The 22,754-nt window shown below is 39.2% G+C and overlaps 1 protein-coding gene across 1 annotated transcript in view; it reads right to left on the bottom strand.

The window, feature by feature from the left end:
• The window catches only part of SLC16A1 (solute carrier family 16 member 1), a 33,992-nt gene extending 11,802 nt beyond the window's left edge, over nucleotides 1-22,190 (bottom strand). The window contains exons 1-2 of the mRNA XM_007169376.3: nucleotides 22,051-22,190; nucleotides 2,924-3,184 (exon numbers count right to left, since the gene is read on the bottom strand). Of these exons, the coding sequence (XP_007169438.2) occupies nucleotides 2,924-3,140 (217 nt within the window). The 5' untranslated portion in view covers nucleotides 3,141-3,184; nucleotides 22,051-22,190. The remainder of the gene's footprint in view (nucleotides 1-2,923; nucleotides 3,185-22,050) is intronic.
• Between the last annotated feature and the right edge of the window lie 564 nt (nucleotides 22,191-22,754).

Consider the following 22,754-nt stretch of genomic DNA (forward strand, 5'->3'; position numbering starts at 1 on the left):
AGAATTGCAGTATGGTGCACTATGATTAAAAGGACAGGCTCTGGCCCCAGGGAACCCAATTTCAAATTATGGTATGTATATTCAAAATGTCGTATGTATATATGTATACATACATATAATAAACATGCAAGAAGGAATGAAAGCTTTTGATATCCTAGTATTTTGGAGGACCAATTCTCTCTAAGGGGCTGGGTCAAGAAATGGCTGCGGGAGAGACTACAGGCTCAACCAAGGATGTGTATAAACAAGTTCTCATCAAACTTCTAAGTCACTTCATGAAAATATTAGGCCACAGCTGCTTTGGAAATAATTTGAATTTACAGCTTGTGTATGATGAAAGAATTAAATATTGAAAGAATATTCATGAAATATGTCCATATAAATTAGTCATTAAACAGATTTTTGTATAGTCAGAATTACAAAGGTAAAAAAATACTGCCACACTGTTGACTCTGTGAAGTAGAAGTTAATGCTGTAAGGTTGCAGTATTTTAAGTTCTAAACTAGGAATGTTACGATGACATTACTGTGGAACGGAAAATATGTGAATTTATACTTTCATTTTTTTAAATTAATTTTTATTGGAGTATAGTTGCTTTACAATACTGTACAGCAAAACGAATCAGCTATACGTATACATATATCCCCTCTTTTTTGGATTTCCTTCCCATTCAGGTCATCATAGAGCACAGAGTAGAGTGAGTTCCCTGTGCCATACAGTAGGTTCTCATTAGTTATCTATTTTATACATAGTTTCAATAGTGTATATGTGTCAATCCCAATCTCCCAATTCCTCCCACCCCCCCCCATACTTTTCTTTCATGTTAAAAAAAAGGAAAAACTCAAACAAAAACCAAGAGTAAGTAACTAAGATCTTCTCCTTTAAAAATATACTTTAACAAGTATCAGTATGTATCTGTGAACCAAAGCACATGGAGGGATGGAGGGAGGGAGGGAGGGAGGGAGGAAGGAAGGAAGGAAGGAAGGAAGGAAGGAAGGGAGGAAGGGAGGGAGGGAGGGAAGGAGGGAGGGAGGGAGGGAGGAAGGAAAACTGAACCCTAAACCACTCACAACTCAAAACATATTAGTGTTGAGGGTGTGGCCGAAATGTACAAGTTAAAGAATTAAGGCAGTTTTAAATATAATTCTTATGGGGTCATACCACCTAGCAGCCAAACAAAACAAAATAACCCATTTAGTAAAAATTATGCCACAAGGCTCTTGATATGCAATTTATCTTTCAGAGTTATTTCAGGAAGAATGGCCCCAATTAGCTATCACTAAAAATAGAGAGGGGTACAGTTTGTAGGCCTATTATAACACAAATTCAGAGAAACGTGTTAGTTATCTCTGGGTGAGGACAAAGAAGGAACTGTTTTCCCAAAAGAAAGTGTCATGTGCAATTAGCACAACTGACATCACTTACTTCTGATGCAAAACGCAAGCGGCTCTCAAGCTCTTGCTCTTAGAATTGCAACATGTGAACCTCCTGTTTGTTATCAGTGAACCTCTTGTTTGTAATCAGCTTAAAGGTACACTGAGCACCTGGAGTGCCTCTGGATAATATTTACGCCAAATTCTTCAAGCCATCAGTCAAAACCTGATTAGAAATCCTGGCAGATCAAGTTCAGAGCCTCCAAAATTATTGGTCCAAAATCCCTTTTGATTTCTCTGGGCTCATGAAAAAAAAGTAAGTACTATAATTTAGCACTTACGTTCTTTTAAAAAGTACTTAATTTTAAAATAGACAAAACAGGCATACGTTCAAAATTTAAAAGGCACAAAAAACTTACTAGTTTTTCTGTGCAATGAGATTAAGTACTGAACTAATTTACGGACTTCAAATACTTATTCCTGTTTCATGAGATTACATTATTGTCAAGAGGATTACAAACTTCCCAAGGGCAGGGATCAAGATCAGTGTTCTCTATCACTCACATCTAGCCTAGTGAGGACTACGTGCATAGGGCTTAGTAAATATCGGTTGAATCTGCCACCAGATTAGAAGCCTAAGCTAAGGTTTTACAGTTGAAATGCAGAATCCTTATATTGGGCTATTAAAGAGCTCATGTGAAAATAATCTGAGGCACTAAATTATGATTAAAAAAGTGAAAGCCTGGCTAAATAAGCAACATGAAACCCTGTCAATCCCAAAAAATAAATACACTTAACTTTCGAATCTCTGCTAACTAAGCAACTACATATTTTATTATTATGGGAGGTTTTGATTTTTACATGTTAAATTGTGTTTTGATGTTCCAAGGCAAACAAACAAACAAACCCACAGTATTTTAAATGATATTAAGGTAAGCAACTTACTCTCCACATTTTCTTCACAACATGTCAAAGAAAACAGAAAGGGAAAAAATGATAAAACTTAAAAGTTTAAGACGAAGCTGAAATGCTTTAGGACTAATTACATCACAAGGAACAAAACAAGGAGGATTTTATCCAGTTCTTTAATTCTAACACTATGAAAAGATTTTACCTCAGACTTTGAACTGTGCTATTCAGGTTAGCCTGATTTACTTTACTTCTCCCAACATCAAATTTTAAAAATCTTGATTTACATTTATACCTCAAGAGTCTAGCAGAGAGCAATAAGAAAAATAAGTTGTGCACATGTCATTTTTCTGAGAGTTTTAAAAAAATTTTTTCCCTCTGAGAGCTTTTTTAAGTTCAATGATACCGAATTGGAACAAATCCTCACAATTTCTTATTTCTGTTTCAGAATACTATAGTGCAACAAACAAAGCAAGAGTTGTCATTGTTAACAAGAATAAAAAATGTGACCCTAAACATAAAGCTTTGAGAAATACCATTTCAAAACACCTCACCGAATAAAACATTTTTTTAAAGTTACCTAAACAGAGCATCTGGTTGCTTAATGAAAATTAAAACAGCAGGCCTTAGTGGGTACTTACCTCCACCATACATGACAGCCAACATGATGGAAGATATCCATGACACTTCACTGGTGGTGGCATTGAATATACCTTCAATTTCTTTGAAGAACACAGTAATAGATTTGGGAAACGCATAGGAGAAGCCGATGGAAATGAAAGCTCCAACTACCACTGCCCATCCCCAGCCTCCATCTGGGGGGGTGTATCCAACTGGACCTCCAACTGCCGGTGGCATTTTTGGTGTAGATAAATCCCAAAATGCAGTTCAAATCCAAATATCTAAACGATACAAAATTTAAATAAAATGTCAGCTTTAAAGCACTCCCACCTAGCATTCCCAACAACAAAGCACCCTTTACACCTAGCTCTCAAGTAACTGAACTATTTTTCAACATTACTTGGCCAATATACATTATCTTCTAAGGACGTTATCAGAAAAAGAGACTTTAGAGCCACAATATTGTCCGCATTTTTTAGTAGCTTAAAGGAAAACAGCTCCTCACCATTTAAGAAACCATAACTGAAACAAATCCTTTTCAGTAAATGTAGCCTTTGTATTTCAAATAAGCCTTCTTGTCTTAGCAGTTAATATAATTCCCCAAATTACTAATAACTAAATAAGTAAATAAATGTCTTATTTGACTATCTGCTTGCAAAACTCACATAACACATACCCTACAAAAGTTTCAGGTTTTAATACAGGCTTTGTAAGTTTTTCCCTTTTCCCATGTATTCTTCAATACTGACTTTCTCTTACTAATATGCTGACTTAAAAGTAATAGGAAGTAGGTACCTGACTCACTAGATATGTAGCAATTTGCAAAATAAAAGATCATTCTGAACACATAAGAATTTCATTTAATGACCTGGAAAATTATTTCAGAAAAGTTTCCTTTTATCTAACTTCCTTGGTTAAACTCCTAAACAATGAAACTAATACAATACAGTTAAACTCACAAGTTGAACTATAATGTCAAAAGATGGTAGTTTCAAATAAAAGATTATCCCGTTTTCTTGAAGCCACCTAGTACTAATGAATAGCAAGGTTAGAAAATGAAACCTCCTGTTAGATTATGAATAGGGAGAAGATGGGAGTGTTTGTTTGATAGTAGGCTTATCTATTTTCTCATGAAGGTCTCCTTTATTTAAAGCCAACTTCCACCCTATACTATAACTCATCCTACAACAGTATGTTAGCATGTCCATTTCAAATTATCTCCACTCAGACTGTATTATACAATAAATAAATACAGGTCACAGATGACAAACTCACTCTTGGCTACAGCATTCTTCAGTCTAAAACACAAATCCTAACTTCACAGTGCAGGATTAGTGTACAAGTCATCTCCTAAATACTGTTCCTTCCAATCCATCTGAACACTTCAAATATGACTTAAGACAATGGACATTCTAGGGGTAGGAAGAAGACAGTCCCAAAGGGAAGTTTCCCTAAAGGCAAGGATATAGGTTTCATCGCTTCTACTCAACATTGTACTAAAGGTTCTAGTCAGTTTGTGCAGGCAAGAAAAAGAAATAAAAGGCATAAAGACTAGAAAGGAAGAAGTAAAGCTGTCTTCATTCACAGAAGACATAATTGTCTATGTAGGTAATTCTAAGGAATATACAAAAAAAGGTACTAGAACTAAACATGAACTTAACTAGATCTCAGGATACAAGACCAATAAATAGAAATCAACTCTATAAGCCAGCAAAGAACAATCAGAATTTGAAATAAAAAAAAAAACCGAACAAAACATTTACAACAGGACCAAAAAACTGAACAGGGGTAAATCTGATAAACTATATATAAGATGTGTACACTGAAAACTACAAAATATTACTGAGAAATTAAACAACTAAATAGATAACCCACCCCATGATATGAAAAAATCAAAATTTAGGCAAAGATTTCTGAAGGCACATGGCAACATTTTAATTAAAAAGTTTAGGGCTTCCCTGGTGGCGCAGTGGTTGAGAATCTGCCTGCCAATGCAGGGGACATGGGCTTGAGCCCTGGTCCTGGAAGATTCCGCATGCTGCAGAGCAACTAAGCCTGTGCACCACAGCTACTGAGCCTGCGCTCTAGAGCGTGTGCGCCGCAACTACTGAAGCCCGCCTGCCTACAGCCCGTGCTCCGCAACAAGAGAAGCCACCGCAATGAGAAGCCCGCACACTGCAAAGAAGAGTAGCCCCCGCTAGCCACAACTAGAGAACGCCTGCGTGCAGCAACAAAGACCCAACACAGCCACACACACACAAAAAGTTTATAAATTGAATTTCAAGCTACAGATTGGGAGAAAATATACACAAATCATATATCCAAGAAAAGACATGTCCAGAATATGAAAAGAACTTTTATGGTTTAATAGCAAAAAGACAAACAACACAATTAAAAAATGTGCAAAAGATTTGAAAAGATACTTTACCCAAGAAGTACATGAAAAAATGCTAAAAATTGTTATTTGTTTGTGAAATATAAATTAAAATCCTAATAGAGATACTAATATATCTCTACTAAAATGACCAAATTTCAGACTGATAATACCAAGACTAGGTAAGGATATGAAGCAAACAGAACTTCTATATTGCTGGTGGTAAATCAAAATGATACAGCCAAGTTGGAAAACATTTTGGCAGCTCCTTATGAAGTTAAATATACATTTAACATGTGACCCAGTCATTTCTAGGTATTATCCAAGAGAAATGAAAATATAGATCTTCACAAAGATGTATATAAGAATTCTCTAGTAGCTTTATTCATAATGGCCCAAAACTGAAAACCCAAATGTCCATAAACAAGTGAATGGATAAACAAATCATGGTATAGCCATACAATGGAACATTACTCAGCAATAAAAAGGAACCAACTACCAACACATGAAAGAACATGGATAAATCACAAATGCATTATGTTAAGTGAAAAAAAGCTAGACATGAGCCTACATTAAGTTCTAGGAAAGGCAAAATTATAGTACTAGAAAACAGATCGGGGGTTGGAGAGAGGAGGCTGACTGCAAAGGGGTTTCAAGAGAACTTGATTTTGGTCATGGAAATGCTCTATTATTATGGTTGTGGCAGTAATTATTCATCGAATTGTACATCTTAAATTAGCACATTTTATTGTATATGAATCATACCTCAATACAGCTGATCAAAACAAAAAATATAATCAAGGACAGTGTCAAGGAGGATAAACTCTGGTGGCACAGGGAGATAATACAGAAGGAAAAGAAGATGGCAGGCAAATTCCTCTGTCTTGCCTATCTGGATGGTTAAAAGAAAGAATAGGAAAAGGAAGAGGACAAAGAAGAGGAGAGAAGACTCTCTTCTGAGAATTCACAACTACGGGCCTGTGTGAGCTTATGCTTGGCATGGGAACATCTGTGGGAAACCTCCATTGTTCTTCCAGAGATATATTATGTTTGATTTTGCTAGCAAAGATTTCCCACAGACAAAGCTCTGCCAAGTATAAGCTGACAATCTAAATTTTCAAAACACACCAAGAATCAATTAACCATGAGGGAAGTAAAAGCAATCCAACGCAGCCAGAACTACAGACATTGGATACGGATACTTAAAATGATTAAAAGCATGAAATAAGGCATTAAAAGAAAACACACACACACACAAAATACTATAAAAAGACTAGTTAATTTGAAACAGAACTTCTGGAAATGAAAAGTATATTCAACAAAATTAATAGGTTAACCAGCAGACTGAACATAGCTGGGAAGAAACACAATGAACTGGAGGATGGGTTTGAAGAAAATAAAATTCAGGGAGACCTTTATTCTGAGGCTATGAGAAAGGTTTAGAAACATGGAGTTTAGAATGGGAGGATCTGGCAAACATCTAATGGGACTTTGGAAGAAGAGAATAGAGAAAGTAGGGAAGAGACAATTTTCAAGAGTTAATGGCTAAGTATATTCCAGACTTCATGAATAACATGAACCTACAGTTTAAGGAAATCTAACAAGCCAGAGAAAAATCTTAAAAAAACACTATTGAGAAAATACAGATTATAAAACTAACAGATAATCACACCGACAAAACAGAATTCCCATCAATTTTGAAAAACTCTCAGCCACCATATATTCAAATATTGCTTCTTCACCATTCCCTCTTTCCACTCCTCTGAGACTCCAAGTGGATGTGGGTTGTCCAGATGGAATAAGGTCCTGCCTCTTCCAATATTTCTGCTTAAGCCCTGTCACGAGACTCTTTCTCTCTGGGACTATGTATTCTGGAATGTTCCCTTCTTTGGGGGCCCCAGAGATTTTTACAGCCTGTGGCAGTGAACCACAGTAAGAACCGGGATAAATGAGAGCTACACTTTCCTTGTGTAGTGGATCTAAGGGCTTTTGGATAAAGCAAATTAGAAAAGGAGAAGCAGAAGATCTCAGGCCTCTATTCTCAGGAGAGATGATTTTTAGTTATGGGTATGTGAATCTGAGAATCTGGCAAATAATTCCATTAAAAATATAACCCAGGTGAAAGAGTAAAGACCTCATCCTAGGGCATTTCACTTACCTATGATTCAGGTGGGACAAAAATATTTACATGTTGAAGCTTCCTTAAATTTCTACTGGAATGAATATAAATAAAAGCTATTTAACAGCTCAGTTCTGCTGAAGGGAACAGTCTGGATTCTAAAATTATGTTAAACAGAACGGCTCCAGGCATTAATTTTGAGTTTTTCCTTCATCTAATTATGAAAAAAGAGAAAAGCACTTGAAATTTTTCAATCAAAGAACCACTAAAAGGATTACTTTGCCTCAGAATGTTTGCACACACAGAGAGAGACACCCACACACAGACGGTAGAGCTGCTTAACACATCAAGCTCTGACTCCAACAGCTAATACGTGCTGGACGTGATTAAACTTTGAGCTACGCTGCCAGCTATGATTTGTCCCAGTTAGTTACAGCAGTTACAATTTTTAGTCTCTAAAACTTGCCTTATCAAGTTAATAATATCCTATTCCATAGTATAAAACTTAAGATTTAAAACTTCAAGAAGCTTTAAAAATATTCATTAGGAAATAAGAAGTATAAGAAAAGTATCCAAATTTCAAAAGAACACTTCAAAAAACCAGATGTGGATTCAACACAGTTCTGCCACCATCCAACCAATGGCTGTCCTTCCTAACTTAAAAATTCTGATGGTACCTAATAGAAAGTGTGTAATATCATTATCTAAACACACTATTTTCTTTCAAACTGACCAAATCTCAGCTATAAACAAAAGGTCTCATTCAGAAAGTAAATTTATGTGAGCAGGCCCCCTGGCGCAGTATTCAGAGCCCCATTGAGAAGAAGGAATACTCAAGTCCAGAGGCTAAAAGAGATTAAAGTTTAATATTTTAAACCTTACAATGTGCACAGTGGCCTTCCTATTAGCTTAGCTATTATTTTATGACTCTCTAGTGTTTGCCTGAAAGCGACAGGAAGATTTTTTTAAAAAGTGATAGGGTATATATGTCAATGCTACTCTCTTAGTCCCAGCTTCCCCTTCCCCCACTGTGTCCTCAAGTCCGTTCTCTACGTCTGCGTCTTTATTCCTGTCCTGCCACTAGGTTCATCAGTACCGTTTTTTTAGATTCCATATATGTGCGTTAGCATATGGTATTTGTTTTTCTCTTTCTGACTTACTTCACTCCGTATGACAGGCTCTAAGTCCATCCACCTCATTACAAATAAGTCAATTTTGTTCCTTTCTATGGCTGAGTAATATTCCACTGTATATATGTGCCACATCTTCTTTATCTATTCATCTGTCAATGGACACTTAGGTTGCTTCCATGTCCTGGCTATTGTAAATACTGCTGCAATGAACATTGTGGTATATGTATCTTTTTGAATTACGGTTTTCTCAGGGTATATTTGCCCAGTAGTGGGATTGCTGGGTCATATGGTGGTTCTACTTTTAGTTTTTTAAGGAAGCTCCATACTGTTCTCCATAGTGGCTGTATCAATTTACATTCCCACCAACAGTGCAGGAGGGTTCCCTTTTCTCCACACCCTCTCCAGCATTTATTGTTTGTAGATTTTTTGATGATGGCCATTCTGACCGGTGGGAGATGATACCTCATTGTAGTTTTGATTTGCATTTCTCTAATGATTAGTGATGTTGAGCATCTTTTCATGTGTTTGTTGGCAATCTGTATGTCTACTTTGGAGAAATGTCTGTTTAGGTCTTCCGCCAATTTTTGGATTGGGTTGTTTGTTTTTTGATGTTGAGCTGCATGACCTGCTTGTATATTTTGGAAATTAATCCTTTGTCAGTTGCTTTGTTTGCAAATATTTTCTCCCACTCTGAGGGTTGTCTTTTTTATGGTTTCCTTTGCTGTGCAAAAGCTTTTAAGTTTCACTAGGTCCCATTTGTTTATTTTTGATTTTATTTCCAGTACTCTAGGAGGTGGGTCAAAAAGGATCTTGCTGTGATTTATGTCATAGTGCTGTGCCTATGTTTTCCTCTAAGAGTATTACAGTGTCTGGCCTTACATTTAGGTCTTTAATCCATTTTGAGTTTGTTTCTGTGTATGGTGTTAGGGAGTGTTCTAATTTCATTCTTTTACATGTAGCTGTCCAGTTTTCCCAGCACCACTTGTTGAAGAGGCTGTCTTTTCTCCACTGTATATTCTTGCCTCCTTTGTCACTACCAAATGTAAAATAGATAGCTAGTGGGAAGCTGCTGCATAGCACAGGGAGATCAGCTTGGTGCTTTGTGACTTAGAGGGCTGGGACAGGGAGGGTGGGAGGGAGGCTCAAGAGGGAGGGGATATGGGGATATATTGTATACATATAGCTAATTCACTTTGTTGTACAGCAGAAACTAACACAACATTGTAAAGCAATTATACTCCAATAAAGATATTTTTAAAAAAAGAATTAAAGGAGGTACAGTGACTGTCAAAAGAAAAAAAGTGATAGGGTAAAGAACAATGGGAAACAATAAATAACCCTAACTTTTCTTAGCAATGATGGTGGTGACAAGAACCACCTTCTAGATTTTCTGGTTTCTCTCCCTTTCTCATAACTCTCAGGAATTGTGCAAGTAAACATCTGGAAAACCAAAGTTGAGCTCCCTACCCCTCATGCTCTGCCCCTACTCCAGAATAGTTAGAAAAGCCCCTGGAAATAGTATTCATTATGTTCTCTACACTTTTCTCCATCAACATTTAAAACAAAGCCACTGTCATTTCCTAAAATGACAATGGCCAGTACGTGAACTTAAAAGAAGCAGAAAGCATCTAAAATCAATCATCTGAAAAGAATTTGTTACTAAGTGTAAACCAGTTTTAGGTTTCAAATTCACATGGAGGTACTTCCCTGGTGGCGCAGTAGTTAGGAATCCATCTGCCAACACAGGGGACACAGGTTCGAGCCTTGGTCCGGGAATATCCCACATGCCGCGGAGCAACTAAGCCCGTGCGCCACAACTACTGAGCCTGCGCTCTAGAGCTCACGTGCCACAACTACTGAGCCCGTGAGCCAAAATTTCTGAAGCCCGCGCACCTAGAGCCCATGCTCTGTAACAGAGAAGCCACCCGCAATGAGAAGCCTGCGCACCACAACGAAGAGTAGTCCCCGGTCGCCGCAACTAGAGAAAGCCCGAGCATAGCAACGAAGACCCAATGCAGCCAAAAATAAATAAATAAATTAAAAAAAAAACTCACATGGACACATTCAAATCCAGAAAGGCTGATTTACTGAAGCTATTGGTGCTGAAGTAGCTAATTTACTGCTCTTTATAACTGGCCTTAGTCCAGCTTCATGGCTTTCAGAACCACTTGCCCCAAGGTAAATCACATGATTCAAGGTCTAGGAAAACTCCTTCTTTTGCCTTCTTTTCCATTTTGAAATTGAATAAAATGAAGAAAACAAAAAACAAATTAAAAAAAAAAACCCACAAACAAGCAGAAGGTACTAATGAAAATGAGACAGGAGGGAAGGTGGCAGGGCACAACCTTTTTTTTTTTTTTTTTTGCTGTAAGATCTAAGTTTCCTGACCAAGGATGAAACCTGGGTACTAGCAGTGAAAGCCCCGAGTCCTAACCACTGGACCACCAGGGAATTCCCAGGGCACAACTTTTAAAAGAATGTCATAGCCAATCAGGACAAAAACTGATTAGGCCCAAGATGGCAGAAGATTCAACTTTCAGTGGACCTGGAGCATCATTATACGCTCACTGTAACACATTAGCACATGCCACATGACACACCCACAGGCACCATGACAGTTCCGAGGCCGACCATAAAAGGCCAAAAAATGGGCAGTGGCCCAATTCCTGGAAATCCCTGCCCCTTCCCACCCAAATAATTGGAATAATCCTCCCACTGGTTAGCCTATGACATTACCCAGCCCATAAAAACTAACAACCCCATAACCCAGTGCTGCTCTCACCTTCTGAGATGGCCCACACTCTGTGGAGTGTGTATCTCCCAGGGCTGCTCTTGCCTTTTGAGATGGACCACATTCTGTCTATGGAATGTGTGTCTCCCAGGGCTTCTCACCTTCTGAGATGGCCAACACTCTGTCTACGGAATGTGTATCTCCTTAAATAAACCTGCTTTCCCACTTAGTTGTGGAGCAGAGCCTCTTGCCTGCCTGCTTGTGTCCTTCCAAGCGTTCTATATTTAATAAATCTACTTCTTGCCTATCTCTTTGCCTCTCGCTGAATTCCTTCTGCACTGAGACATAGAGAACCTCAGCTTCATTAAGTCCTGGGACCAGGTGTGTGGTTTCAGCTGAGACTGTGGATTTGAGTACTCTCCTGAGCCAGAGCTTGTGGGTTCAAGTCCCAGCTGAGAGGTACGATCGGGTTCGAGTCCCAATCTGAGGTGTGCAGTTTAAAAGGAGAAATATAACTACTCTCACTGGTTAGGCAAACATTCGGCAGTTTTAAAATGCATGATTCTGATCAAGTGGCATATGAAGAACTTACAAAAAAAAATGTAAACTTGATTTTGTAAACTTCCAACAGTTTGAATCTCCCTTATCATTCAGGGTAAATCCAACCAACATTACAAGAAATTATACATACTACCCTTGAAGAGAGATGAACTATTTGCTAAATACTCTATGGATGTACCATACTTTAAAAAAAAAAGAAAAAAAATCACCTATTGTTGCACATATGGGTTATTACTTTTTTTTCTTCTATAAAAACTACCATGGTGGGACTTCCTTGGCAGTCCAGTGGTTCAGACTTTGCCTTCCAATGCGGGGGGGTGTGGGTTCAATCCCTGGTCAGGGAGCTAAGATCCCACATGCCTCGTGGTCAAAAACCAAAACATAAAACGGAAGCAATATTGTAACAAATTCAATAAAGACTTTAAAAATGGTCCACATCAAAAAAACAAACAAACAAAAAGCTACTGCGGTGAACTAGAAATTTAGGACAGATTTTTAGATATGGAATTTCTGCAAAATTCAAAGGCTTTTGATTCATATTATAAAAAATAAAAAGAGCCTATTTTTCCTCTTTCATTGTATTTTGTGGCAAAAACACTTTAAACTAAGAATCATACCAATATTCAGAACTCTGAGAACAGTGTATGTCAACAATGGTAAGGTTTATTTTAAGACAGACAATAACATTACATTTTTTTCTACATTAAAAAGCAGCTAATACTCCAATATAACAAGTCTGTGCATTATTTAGGGCTGAGCATTAATTAAAATCCTTGGGTAAAAGGTGGACACCTAGTCAAAGAAGTGGCAAATTCATTTTTACTTTTCACTGCAAATCCCTAACTTCCAGGGCACTATCCCACCTCAATGTGTGTGGTTAGGCACTTAGGCTACCCTCAAAGTCACACAACAGAGAAGCTAAAGTACTGTACATCTATAATACGTTTTAGGAAATAGCAGCATAATTAACTAAAACAAAAACCATGAGATCAAGTTAGTTTAAGTGCTCTTTAATACTGGGGCTTGCATATGGGGATAAGGAGGCAAATGAAGATGTCCAAAGATTAGAAAATAACTTCCATGGGGGAATTCCCTGGTGGTCCAGTGGTTAGGACTAGGTGCTTTCACTTCTGTGGCCTGTGGCCCGGGTTCAATCCCTGGTCAGGGAACTAAGATCCCACAAGCCGTGCTGTGCGGCCTAAACAGACAAAGTTGTTTGCTCATTAAAAAAAAAGAAAATAACTTCTATGGATATTTCAAAGCTTTTTTAAAAAATTGGAGTATAGTTGCTTTATCAAAGCTTTAAGACAAGTTAGTAGAACCAATTCTTTATTACATCAGACACAACTGTATACTTACAAGAGGCACCAATGCTTTAGGATACCTTAGTGTTAAAGATCAATTCAGAAACTAACAAAAGCAAAAACAGTATAATTTTCTTCCAAATCCACATATTGATGTGACACAAGCATTTAGTAATTTGCAAAAATGAAATTATTTTTTCATTAACAATACCATAATTAGAAATTTATCTAATGCTAAGATTCTGTTCTAGCCCACCAATATCACTACTGTTTTTCTGAATATACCTTGCCACATGGAATTAATCCCTTCCATGACATTTTAGCTCAATGCTTCTTGGGTAGCATTCTGAAAACTCTTAAGATAATAAGTTGTATATTTCTTTCTTCCTTTGTAAGTAACTATTTCCCTAATTAGCTTAGGTGTGTGCTTTTAGATCATGAATTAAGGACAGAGGCTATTGTATTGTTTCAACAACAACAACAACAAGCTAGGGAATTCCCTGACAGTCCCTTGGCTAGGACCCCATGCTTTCACTGCAGTGGGCCGGGGTTCGATCCCTGGTCAGGGAAGTATGATCCTACAAGCTGTGCGGGAGGCCAAAAAAAGTAACAACCAACTAACCCCTCCCCCATGACCAAATGTTAGGATTCAAAGAATCTGACTCTCCCAGTTTTTGAGAAGTGTGGAAAAACATGAAACCAGAACAAACCCTCCAGTGATGTTACGCTTTCTGGAACTCTAAGAAACACAGGCAGAAAGGTATTTTGTTTTGTTTTGTTTTAATAAAAGAAAAAAATTATGGAATACAACTTTTGGCACAGAACTTATCTAATCAGTCTCACTTTCTGAGGTATTACTACACCAGCAGATTTTGCCTTCTTTAATGCTTCATTTTTGCCTGATTCTAGCAGATTAAAAAACTAGCTATTGTCCATGTTCAGACCAAGTCCTGTTCCCTTTCACATGTTAATTTATTTCTTGCTTGGGCAAGAGTTTCCAAATGTAAAACCATTTCAAATTTATATAAAACATAAGAATGTGAGTAGTAGTGAATGAAGAAAGGGAAGTTGGAGGCTGTGTCCTCCAAAAGCAGGTTTTGCTTGGCAGAATTCCAGGCTATATTTTGGAATACCTGTATATGTTGTTTTCTACAGCAATGCAAATAGATATTCAACAAATCAAGATCTAAGTGGGCCATTTCAATTTAATATATGACCTACCATTTCAATTCATTAATACATGACCTACCCTCTTCCAAAATCTAAAGAAGAAATATAATAGGCTGAATTAAAATAGATGTGATGTCAAAACTGTGTCATTTATGTTACTTTGAATATAAATCAATACTTGAATATAACTGGTGGTATTTCTATTAGAATCTACTTCACTACCAGTATTCTGAAGCTTGATGGGGAGAATTACAATTCATTAAAAGACAAACAACAAAGAAAGCTTTTCCTTTTCTTGCAAAAGGCTGAGTTGAACTCAGAAATAATTAACACTATACTTAGTTTCACATGAAAAACTTTTAAGTTTTGAAGACTAGAGGCAACATAGTAATATGCTGACATTTCATTTCAAAGCTTAATTCTATTCCTAAAAGTTTCAAACCATATTTTAAAATATATATTTCTTCATCCCTTTCTAGTAATTTCTTATACACATAATGGTTTAATAAATATCCTTTGAATGAGCCTGAACTTCATTATTACGCTACCTTTGACCCTCATTATCTCAAAGAACTAAATTGTTTTGTTTTCTTGTTTGTTTTATTAGTAACAGACAAACCACAAAAGAGTAAGTATTAAAACTGAGTACTGGGGCTTCCCTGGTGGTGCAGTGGTTGAGAATCTGCCTGCCAATGCAGGGGACACGGGTTCGAGCCCTGGTCTGGGAAGATCCCACATGCTGCAGAGCAACTAGGCCCGTGAGCCACAATTGCTGAGCCTGTGCGTCTGGAGCCTGTGCTCCGCAACAAGAGAGACCACGACAGTGAGAGGCCCGCGCACCGCGATGAAGAGTGGCCCCCACTTGCCGCAACTAGAGAAAGCCCTCGTACAGAAACGAAGACCCAACACAGCCATAAATAAATAAATAAAATTTAAAAAAAAACAAAAAAAACTGAGTACTGTTTTTCTGGAATTAAAGCATTATCCACCATTCTCAAATGTTTACTTGCAAAGCGTTTTAAGAATAGAGACTAAAGATGTACCAAAAAGAAGTCGGCATTATTACCTCAAAATATACTGTAATTAAACTTAAATAGCCTCTTTAATTGCTGACAATATAAATCTGTGTTCTCGTTAAGATAATAATCAGTTCCTTTATTAGAAATACATAAGTTTCAGGGGCCTCCCCGGTGGTGCAGTGATTGAGAATCTGCCTGCCAATGCAGGGGACATGGGTTCGAGCCCTGGTCCAGGAAGATCCCACATGCCGCGGAGCAGATAAGCCCCTGCGCCACTACTGAGCCTGAGCTCTAGAGCCTGCGAGCCACAACTACCGAAGCCCACACTCCTAGAGACCCTGCTCTGCAACAAGAGAAGCCACCGCAATGAGAAGCTCGCGCTCAGCAACGAAGAGTAGCCCCCGCTCGCCTCAACTAGAGAAAAAGCCCGTGCGCAGCAACGAAGACCCAACGCAGCCATAAATAAATAAATAAATAAACAAATATATATATAAAAAATATGTAAGTTTCAAATGAATGTTTTACTTTCCTGGAAACAGGTAATTTGTTAAACCACTCCTCTTCCCTCTACTACATCAAGTAAGTAGTTCTCTAGGTAATACAGTAAATACAAATAACATCATTACACAATCACAATAGATAATAAGTGTAATAATAATAGTAAGTGTATTTCTAACCTACAGAGTAGGTATTTCAAACCTGAGATTCATCAACATCTTTAGGGGTTCCTCCAGTTGAGCAAAATAAAGGCCTGAATCTAATATAGTGAGCTGTTGAAGACAAGATTCGAAGCAATTTTAAGCACATTTGCTGAAGCACCCAAAAGAGGGCAAGAAAATCCCCCAAGTCAATGACGACACGCATTTTCCTATTTAAGTTATGGCCCTTAAAATAGAACTCCTTTGGAAACAGTAATTTTAAACATATACTTCCTAAATACAAGGGAAAATTATTCTGCCTTAATTTGTGAAAATCATTTTACTCTCCCTTAGCATATACACAAGCATTTTGTTCCCTCTCATTTGTGAGGTCAGAATTTATGATTTAGTACATAAAAGTCAATGGCCAAAAAATGTACATAACTGTGACATCATGAGTTGTGGGCTGTGTTGCATCACAGGTTCTGGCTAACTTTACTCTCACATAGGAACAGAAGTACAGGAGTTAGGAGCAGCAGTTCTTAGCTTTTTTGGTGCCACAGATTCCTTTAGCAGTGTGATAAAACCTATGAAGCCTTTATCAGAATGTTTTTAAATGTATACAAAGGTATTATTGTCAAAACATTTAAAATTGGATATAATAAAGTGATTTTTAAAGTAAGAAACTAGATAAGATCTAGCAGTGGGTCTAATAACCACAGTAATTTCGAAGTAGTGATGAATTTGAACAATTTCAAGATAGCTGCAGCCGCTGTATCATGATACGAAAATATGTGATTTCTATGGGTGACAAAGTCACAGGTACTGCCAATACTACTATGGTTTGTTGCTTGCATTCATAGTTGAAATAAATTCTAAACTTTACTTAGAGGTTAATGAAAAGATGTAATTTTTTTCCCCAACCAAGTTCACAGACTCCTTGAATTCCATCCAACATGGTGTATCAATCTGCAGATCCCAGGTTAAAACCTCTGATTGGGGAACAGAAGAGAAAGTTAATAAAGTAAAAACTTAGCTTTCGTTCTCAAAAGCTCAATAAGGCAATTCACAAAAGCTCTGTTAAGCTCTGTTATTATCCAAGATAGTTGAACACACCAGAACAGTATCATCAGGCCTTCACTCAATAATCTTCGGAAGATTTATATAAGAGCAAAATCACAGGGAAGAAATATTTTTCAACAAATAATCAAATATGCAGCTTACAATGCCTGTATATTTTGAGGAATTTCTCCTTTATATGAAGACTAAATCATTGTAATCAAGTCGGATTCAACATTATGAGTAGTTGTGATCAGCAATAAGGGAGTGTGGACAACCAAAGGAGCTGGATCCTACTGTTTCTACATAAAAGGTCAGTAGCAGTCTTCAATGGCTTAGCCCATGCAGCCAGTCACACTGTCCTGGATGTGAACTCATGTAGTTATTGTGTATACTGTAACCCCAGGAGAGAAATCACCATTTCTATAAGATCATTATTGCTCTTTTAATCACTTGTCTGCAAGACACTATGGCTCAAACAGGTCACCTACACTAGTCTTCCTGCCATAAATCCATTATAAAATGGATCCTACAACCAAAAACAGAGAGGGAGAAAGAGGTGGGGGGAAGGAGAAGGGGAAGGGAAAGGGGAAGAGGAGGAAGAGGAGGGAGAAGAGGGAGAGGAGAGAGGGAGAGGTAAAAGAAAAAAATTAGAGGAAAAAAGCATGGAGAAAAATTTGTCAGGGCAAATTAAAGAATGAGTAACATACAACTTAAAAGGCCACTGTACCAATCTAATAATGACAGCAGCCTAAATTAGGTAGCAGTAATAAGAATGAAAAAGGGGAGCAGAATGGGGTGGGAAGGAGTGGACATGAGACAACAAAGGGGAAAAGGGGCTGGCACTTAATTGCATTTGATAGAGTGGGGGGGCCCACTGGAGAACTATTAAAATGACTCAGATTTTAAGTCTGGCTACCTGGAGTAGTCAATCCCTGTCCTCCAGGAATTTAAAATCTGTAATCTGGTTACAGCTAGAGATTTAGATTTGGTAGGGAGTGATTCTACCAGAAATTCCCCCAAAGCTATGGGAACAGATAAGCTCTTCAAGAAAGAACAAAGACCAAAAGAATCCCTACCAATTTAAGAACAGAAATTCTAAATATCCCAAATACTAAAAGCTATTCGAAACATTAACATCAAGTGCTAAAAAACAACCTAACAAAATATGTACTGGCTTTTTAAAGAGGATGTACCTTGATACATTTAAATACATTTCTCCAAAAAGAAAGTGTTGTGATCATATATGATATTGTATTAAAGCACACAAACTTTTAACGTGTCCTTCCTGTTCCAACTACCTCTCTTTTATAGAGGTATTCTAGCTAATCAATTATGAAGGAATGTTAGAATTAAAGGCACAATTAAATTATTGCCATTTGCAAACCACTAATGAAATAACGGAACTAGGCCATCAATATAGCAGAATGAGGGACAACCAAACATAATATGCCTCCTGATGGAAAAATACACACCACCACCTATGAATTATATTTGCCCTCTCCACCAAACCATGCCTCCTCTCAGAAATCCAACCTCAATCTAGCTACAAATTTACAGAAAATATGAGGGATAGGAGAACATGTTAAACTAGGACATGTTAAATCTATACCAGAGGGACATTCAACAAAATCCAGAATGAGGGAAACTGCAGAAAAAATAACCCGGTTCCATCAACAAATAACTTACGAGGAAAATAAGAGAGAAAAGGGGAACCTGTAGTTTAAAAGACATACCAACCAAATGTAATGTGTGACCTTATTTGGATCCCAAATCAAACAGACCACTTACTTTGAAACAATTTAGGAAAATTTGAATACTGCCTGGTTATTTGGTGATGTTAATGCTTAAAGGTGGGATAATGGTATTGTGGTTACGGCTTTTTAAGAGTCATATCTTCTAGAGATACACTGAAATATTTACAGATGAAATGCATATCTATGTTTTGCTTCACAATAATCCAGTAGGGGGCAGCAGGGAGTAAGTAGGAGTACAGATAAAACAGTAATGGCTGTTTGAAACTTCAATTGGGTTTGAAACTTTCCATAATGAATTATTTAGAAGGGAAAAAAATCACTATCAATAACAGCAAAAACACAGAAAGGACAAAAATGGATTTGAGTCTTGTTTCCAACCCTTACAAATTGAACAGCCCTGGGCTAGTCACACAACCTCTTAATGTCCACATAGGTTAAATGGAGAAAAATAATAAACTCATTGGCTCAAGCTAGAAACCTGGGAGATATTTTTAACTTCTCTGGCTTCCCCAGTCTCCCACATCTGCTCTATCACTGACTCCTGTCTGTTCCCCTCTCTCTTCCATCTTCCCACTACTGTCCATCTTGTCCATCACTGTGGTCTCACAAAACTCCAACAGCCTCCCTCCAGCCTATTTTCCACTTTGTATCCAGAGTGATATTCCTAAAATTCAAAATCTGATCATGCTATTGCCAGCCCCATTTAAAACCATTAAACTGCTTCATTTAGCTTCAAGACAGGAGCACTTCCTTAAGTTTTTTTTACCTAGTCCCTTCCCTATTTCCTTAAGATGACTAATAAGGCCTTTCATTATCTGATATTGTCTACCTCCATCTTTCCCCATTCTCTCTGCTCCCTCTTCATGCTTTAGCTTTGGTGAAATTCTTTACGTTTTTCTTCTAATGTACCCTGTACTCTGACTGTAGCTTTAGTACATGTCTGTAATGTTCTTTCCACTATCACTCCCTGGCCTAGCTAGCTCCTATTCATCCTTCAATTCTCGGGTTAAATAGCATTTCCTCGGAGAGGCCTACCTTTGCTGCTATACTAAATTGGGAGTTTTCTCACACCTACATAATACAGTATTTGTTCCCAAAGGAACCTGTACTTCCTCGATCATATACTCAATACTTGTTTGTAAAGAGTACTTGTTCTGGTAATTATATATATTATTTGTTTTCCAGTTACACCATAAACTCTGGGAGTGACAGGGCTAGAACTTGTTCATTGCTCTCTCTGAATCCCAGTGCCTGGCAGCCAATAATAAATCAAGTCGCATCTCCCTAGTCCTCTAACAAAATGAGATTGGCCATGTAGGCATTTACAGGGACCTAAATCCTGCATAGGAATGCATATCATGAAGTGGATGTAAAATATAGTGGGAATGAAGGACGTAAGAAGTTGGGAAGTTATTATTCAAAATAACTGTTTTTTGGCATGAGATAATTCATATCTATATTTTAGAGAACGCACAGGAGCGCTGAACTCACTAAATGGGAGTCAAAAGACACATAATCTCCACCCAACCATTAAAAAGTTTTCAGAACTAAGATGAGAAGTCACTTACCCTCTCCAACCTTAATTTACTAATCTATAAAATAAGGGAAACTGACTAGCTGGTCATTAACATCTTTTCCAGAGTTATATGCATTAATATTTAAAAGGTTAAAAATACGTCAACTATTGAAACACTGATCAGTTGGTTCATCCTATGGTGGCATGATCCTTTTTCCTTTTTAATCTGTTTAGGTATGCTATAGTCTATTATGTTAAGCTTACAACTAAACCTTTGAACCTATTCAGCTATAAAGATCTCAGGTAATGTTCCCCAGACCATTAACTTGCATTTTTAACAAGGATCACTGCAATCCAATGAAAGAACAGCATCTATCTAATCCCTGAATTACTGAAGTGCAACTTTTGTTTAATACTTACCCAATACCTGTTTTAAGGGCTAGATGTCTTAAATTCTTTATTATATCTATGGCAATTTGAAGGCAAAATTATACCCTATGGTATAAAACTCGGATTTATAGGTATATTTCGTGCCTAACTAAAAAACTACACTAAAATACATACTCTCTGCATCACCTCACTGGTCTGGTAGCTGACATCAAAACTGCTTATTAATGGCTAATTCCTACTTACACTCTTTCAAACTCTCTCACAGTTCAGAGTTCACCCTATCACGACATTCCTCTAGTAACTATACCCACATTTGTTTTATCAGGGCACTGAAGTGTACACATTTTATTTCGAAACCAGAATAATTTTTGAAAAAAAAATTTCAAAACTAGTTCTGACAAATAAAGTAGCTTGTCAACATTTTACTGTTATCAGTAGATGCCTAGTTTATAAGCAAACTGGAAACTAAAGTAGTAACGTTTGTTTTTTGGGGAGTAATGTTTGTTTTTTTGATTAATATTAATTACAAACTAGTTTTGGCAACTAACTGCTTGTCGCACCAAATAAGTCATGACAAATAAATGAAATGTTAAAACGCACGTGGAAAAAAAGGATGTATTTGGAACAAAAAGGGTGCATCAGACCAAGTGTAACGCTATGCTTCAGATTCCTCCCGACAGGGCCGCCTTAAAGCCCCAGAGCGAGGGCGCTGCGGCGGACGTTCTGCAGCTACAGGTTGAATGACAAAGAGTTACCGTCAGCACCACTCCGGGCGTCTGCCAGTTGCAACGTCCCCTCGTCAAAGTCCTCTCAGACACTGCAGTCACGCCTTGGCTGCGGGGACTGCAGCTCCCTCAGGCCACTACCGCCAAGTCGCCAGGTGGGACAAGGATTGGCTGGCCGAGGAGGTTGGGGCGGGCGTGCCACGAGTCCAAAATAACTCCCGCCCCGAGTCCCTACCCCGGGAGAAAGCCGCCAGCAGTCTCGAGGCACCACGTGAATCGGCCCCACGTCGATCCTTTCCCAGATCAAAAGCATCTCCGGAGCAGCCTACTTAAGACTAGAGGGGAAGTGACTTCCCCAAGGTCACCGACACCTCGACCCAACTCCTCAACCAGGCCGGTGGCCCACACCTGACAACGGGGCTGCAGCTCTGCTGGGAGAAGCGCTGTCCCCAGCGCCTCAGGGTCTCCTTCACCAACGCTGCGCTCCGAGGCCACGTGGCTGCTGCGGCCAAGATGCCCCCGCCCGGCCGCCCCGCCCCCTCCCCCGTAGACCAAGCTCTCCGCTCCCCCGAGGCTCCCTCCGACCCAGCCGAGGAAGCAAGGGCACCGCGGGGTCCCGGCCGAGCGCGCGGCCGCCAGTTACCAACTAACCGTTATGCGCGGCTCGCGGCGCCGAGCGTGAACGTGACGCGGCGGCGCGGCTGGAGTCCCGCAGGGCCCAGGGTCCAGGTAGCGTCCTTCACCGGCTGCCTCGTCTGCTCGCCCGGGAACCCACGCGCCCGGGTAGTCACGTCGCAGCTCGCCAGCACTTTGTCGGGCAGGGACCGCGAAGCTGCCTTATAACTGGCCGGGGCCGGAGCATGCGCACAGGGGGCGGAGTCGGCCCTCCCGGCCGCCGCCCCCTCCCCCCTACACTTACACCCGAATCGCGGCTCGCGCCTCCACAGCTCTCAGGCGCGCGCCCGTTCACTCTCTCGCGCGCGCTGGCGCCCCCTCCCCGCCACGTGACCGGCGGCCCGGCAAGACCCGAAAGCTGCGCCCCGCTCTGTAACGCCGACTGCGTTGCCGCACTGCTGTGAGGGACTCGCCCTTTCGGCCAGCCGTCGGAGGACCTCGGGGTGACCTCCTCGCATCTGGGACACCAACGTCGATCTCGCCCTCAGTCTCTGCCAGAGAAAAGAGGGAAACCGCTAAGGACGGATGGGGCGTGCCCCCGGGGCCTGACTCAGGTGTGGGGGGAGATGGGCGCGCGGAAGAGCGGGGAAGTGACTGGAAGTGGGGGACTGGGCGGGGTTTGAGTGGACGCGGGTGCACCTCCGACCCGGGAAGAGGCCGAGGGCTAGAGGTTAAGAGCG

Source organism: Balaenoptera acutorostrata, chromosome 1 (assembly GCF_949987535.1).
Source record: "Balaenoptera acutorostrata chromosome 1, mBalAcu1.1, whole genome shotgun sequence".
Lineage (NCBI taxonomy): Eukaryota > Metazoa > Chordata > Mammalia > Artiodactyla > Balaenopteridae > Balaenoptera > Balaenoptera acutorostrata.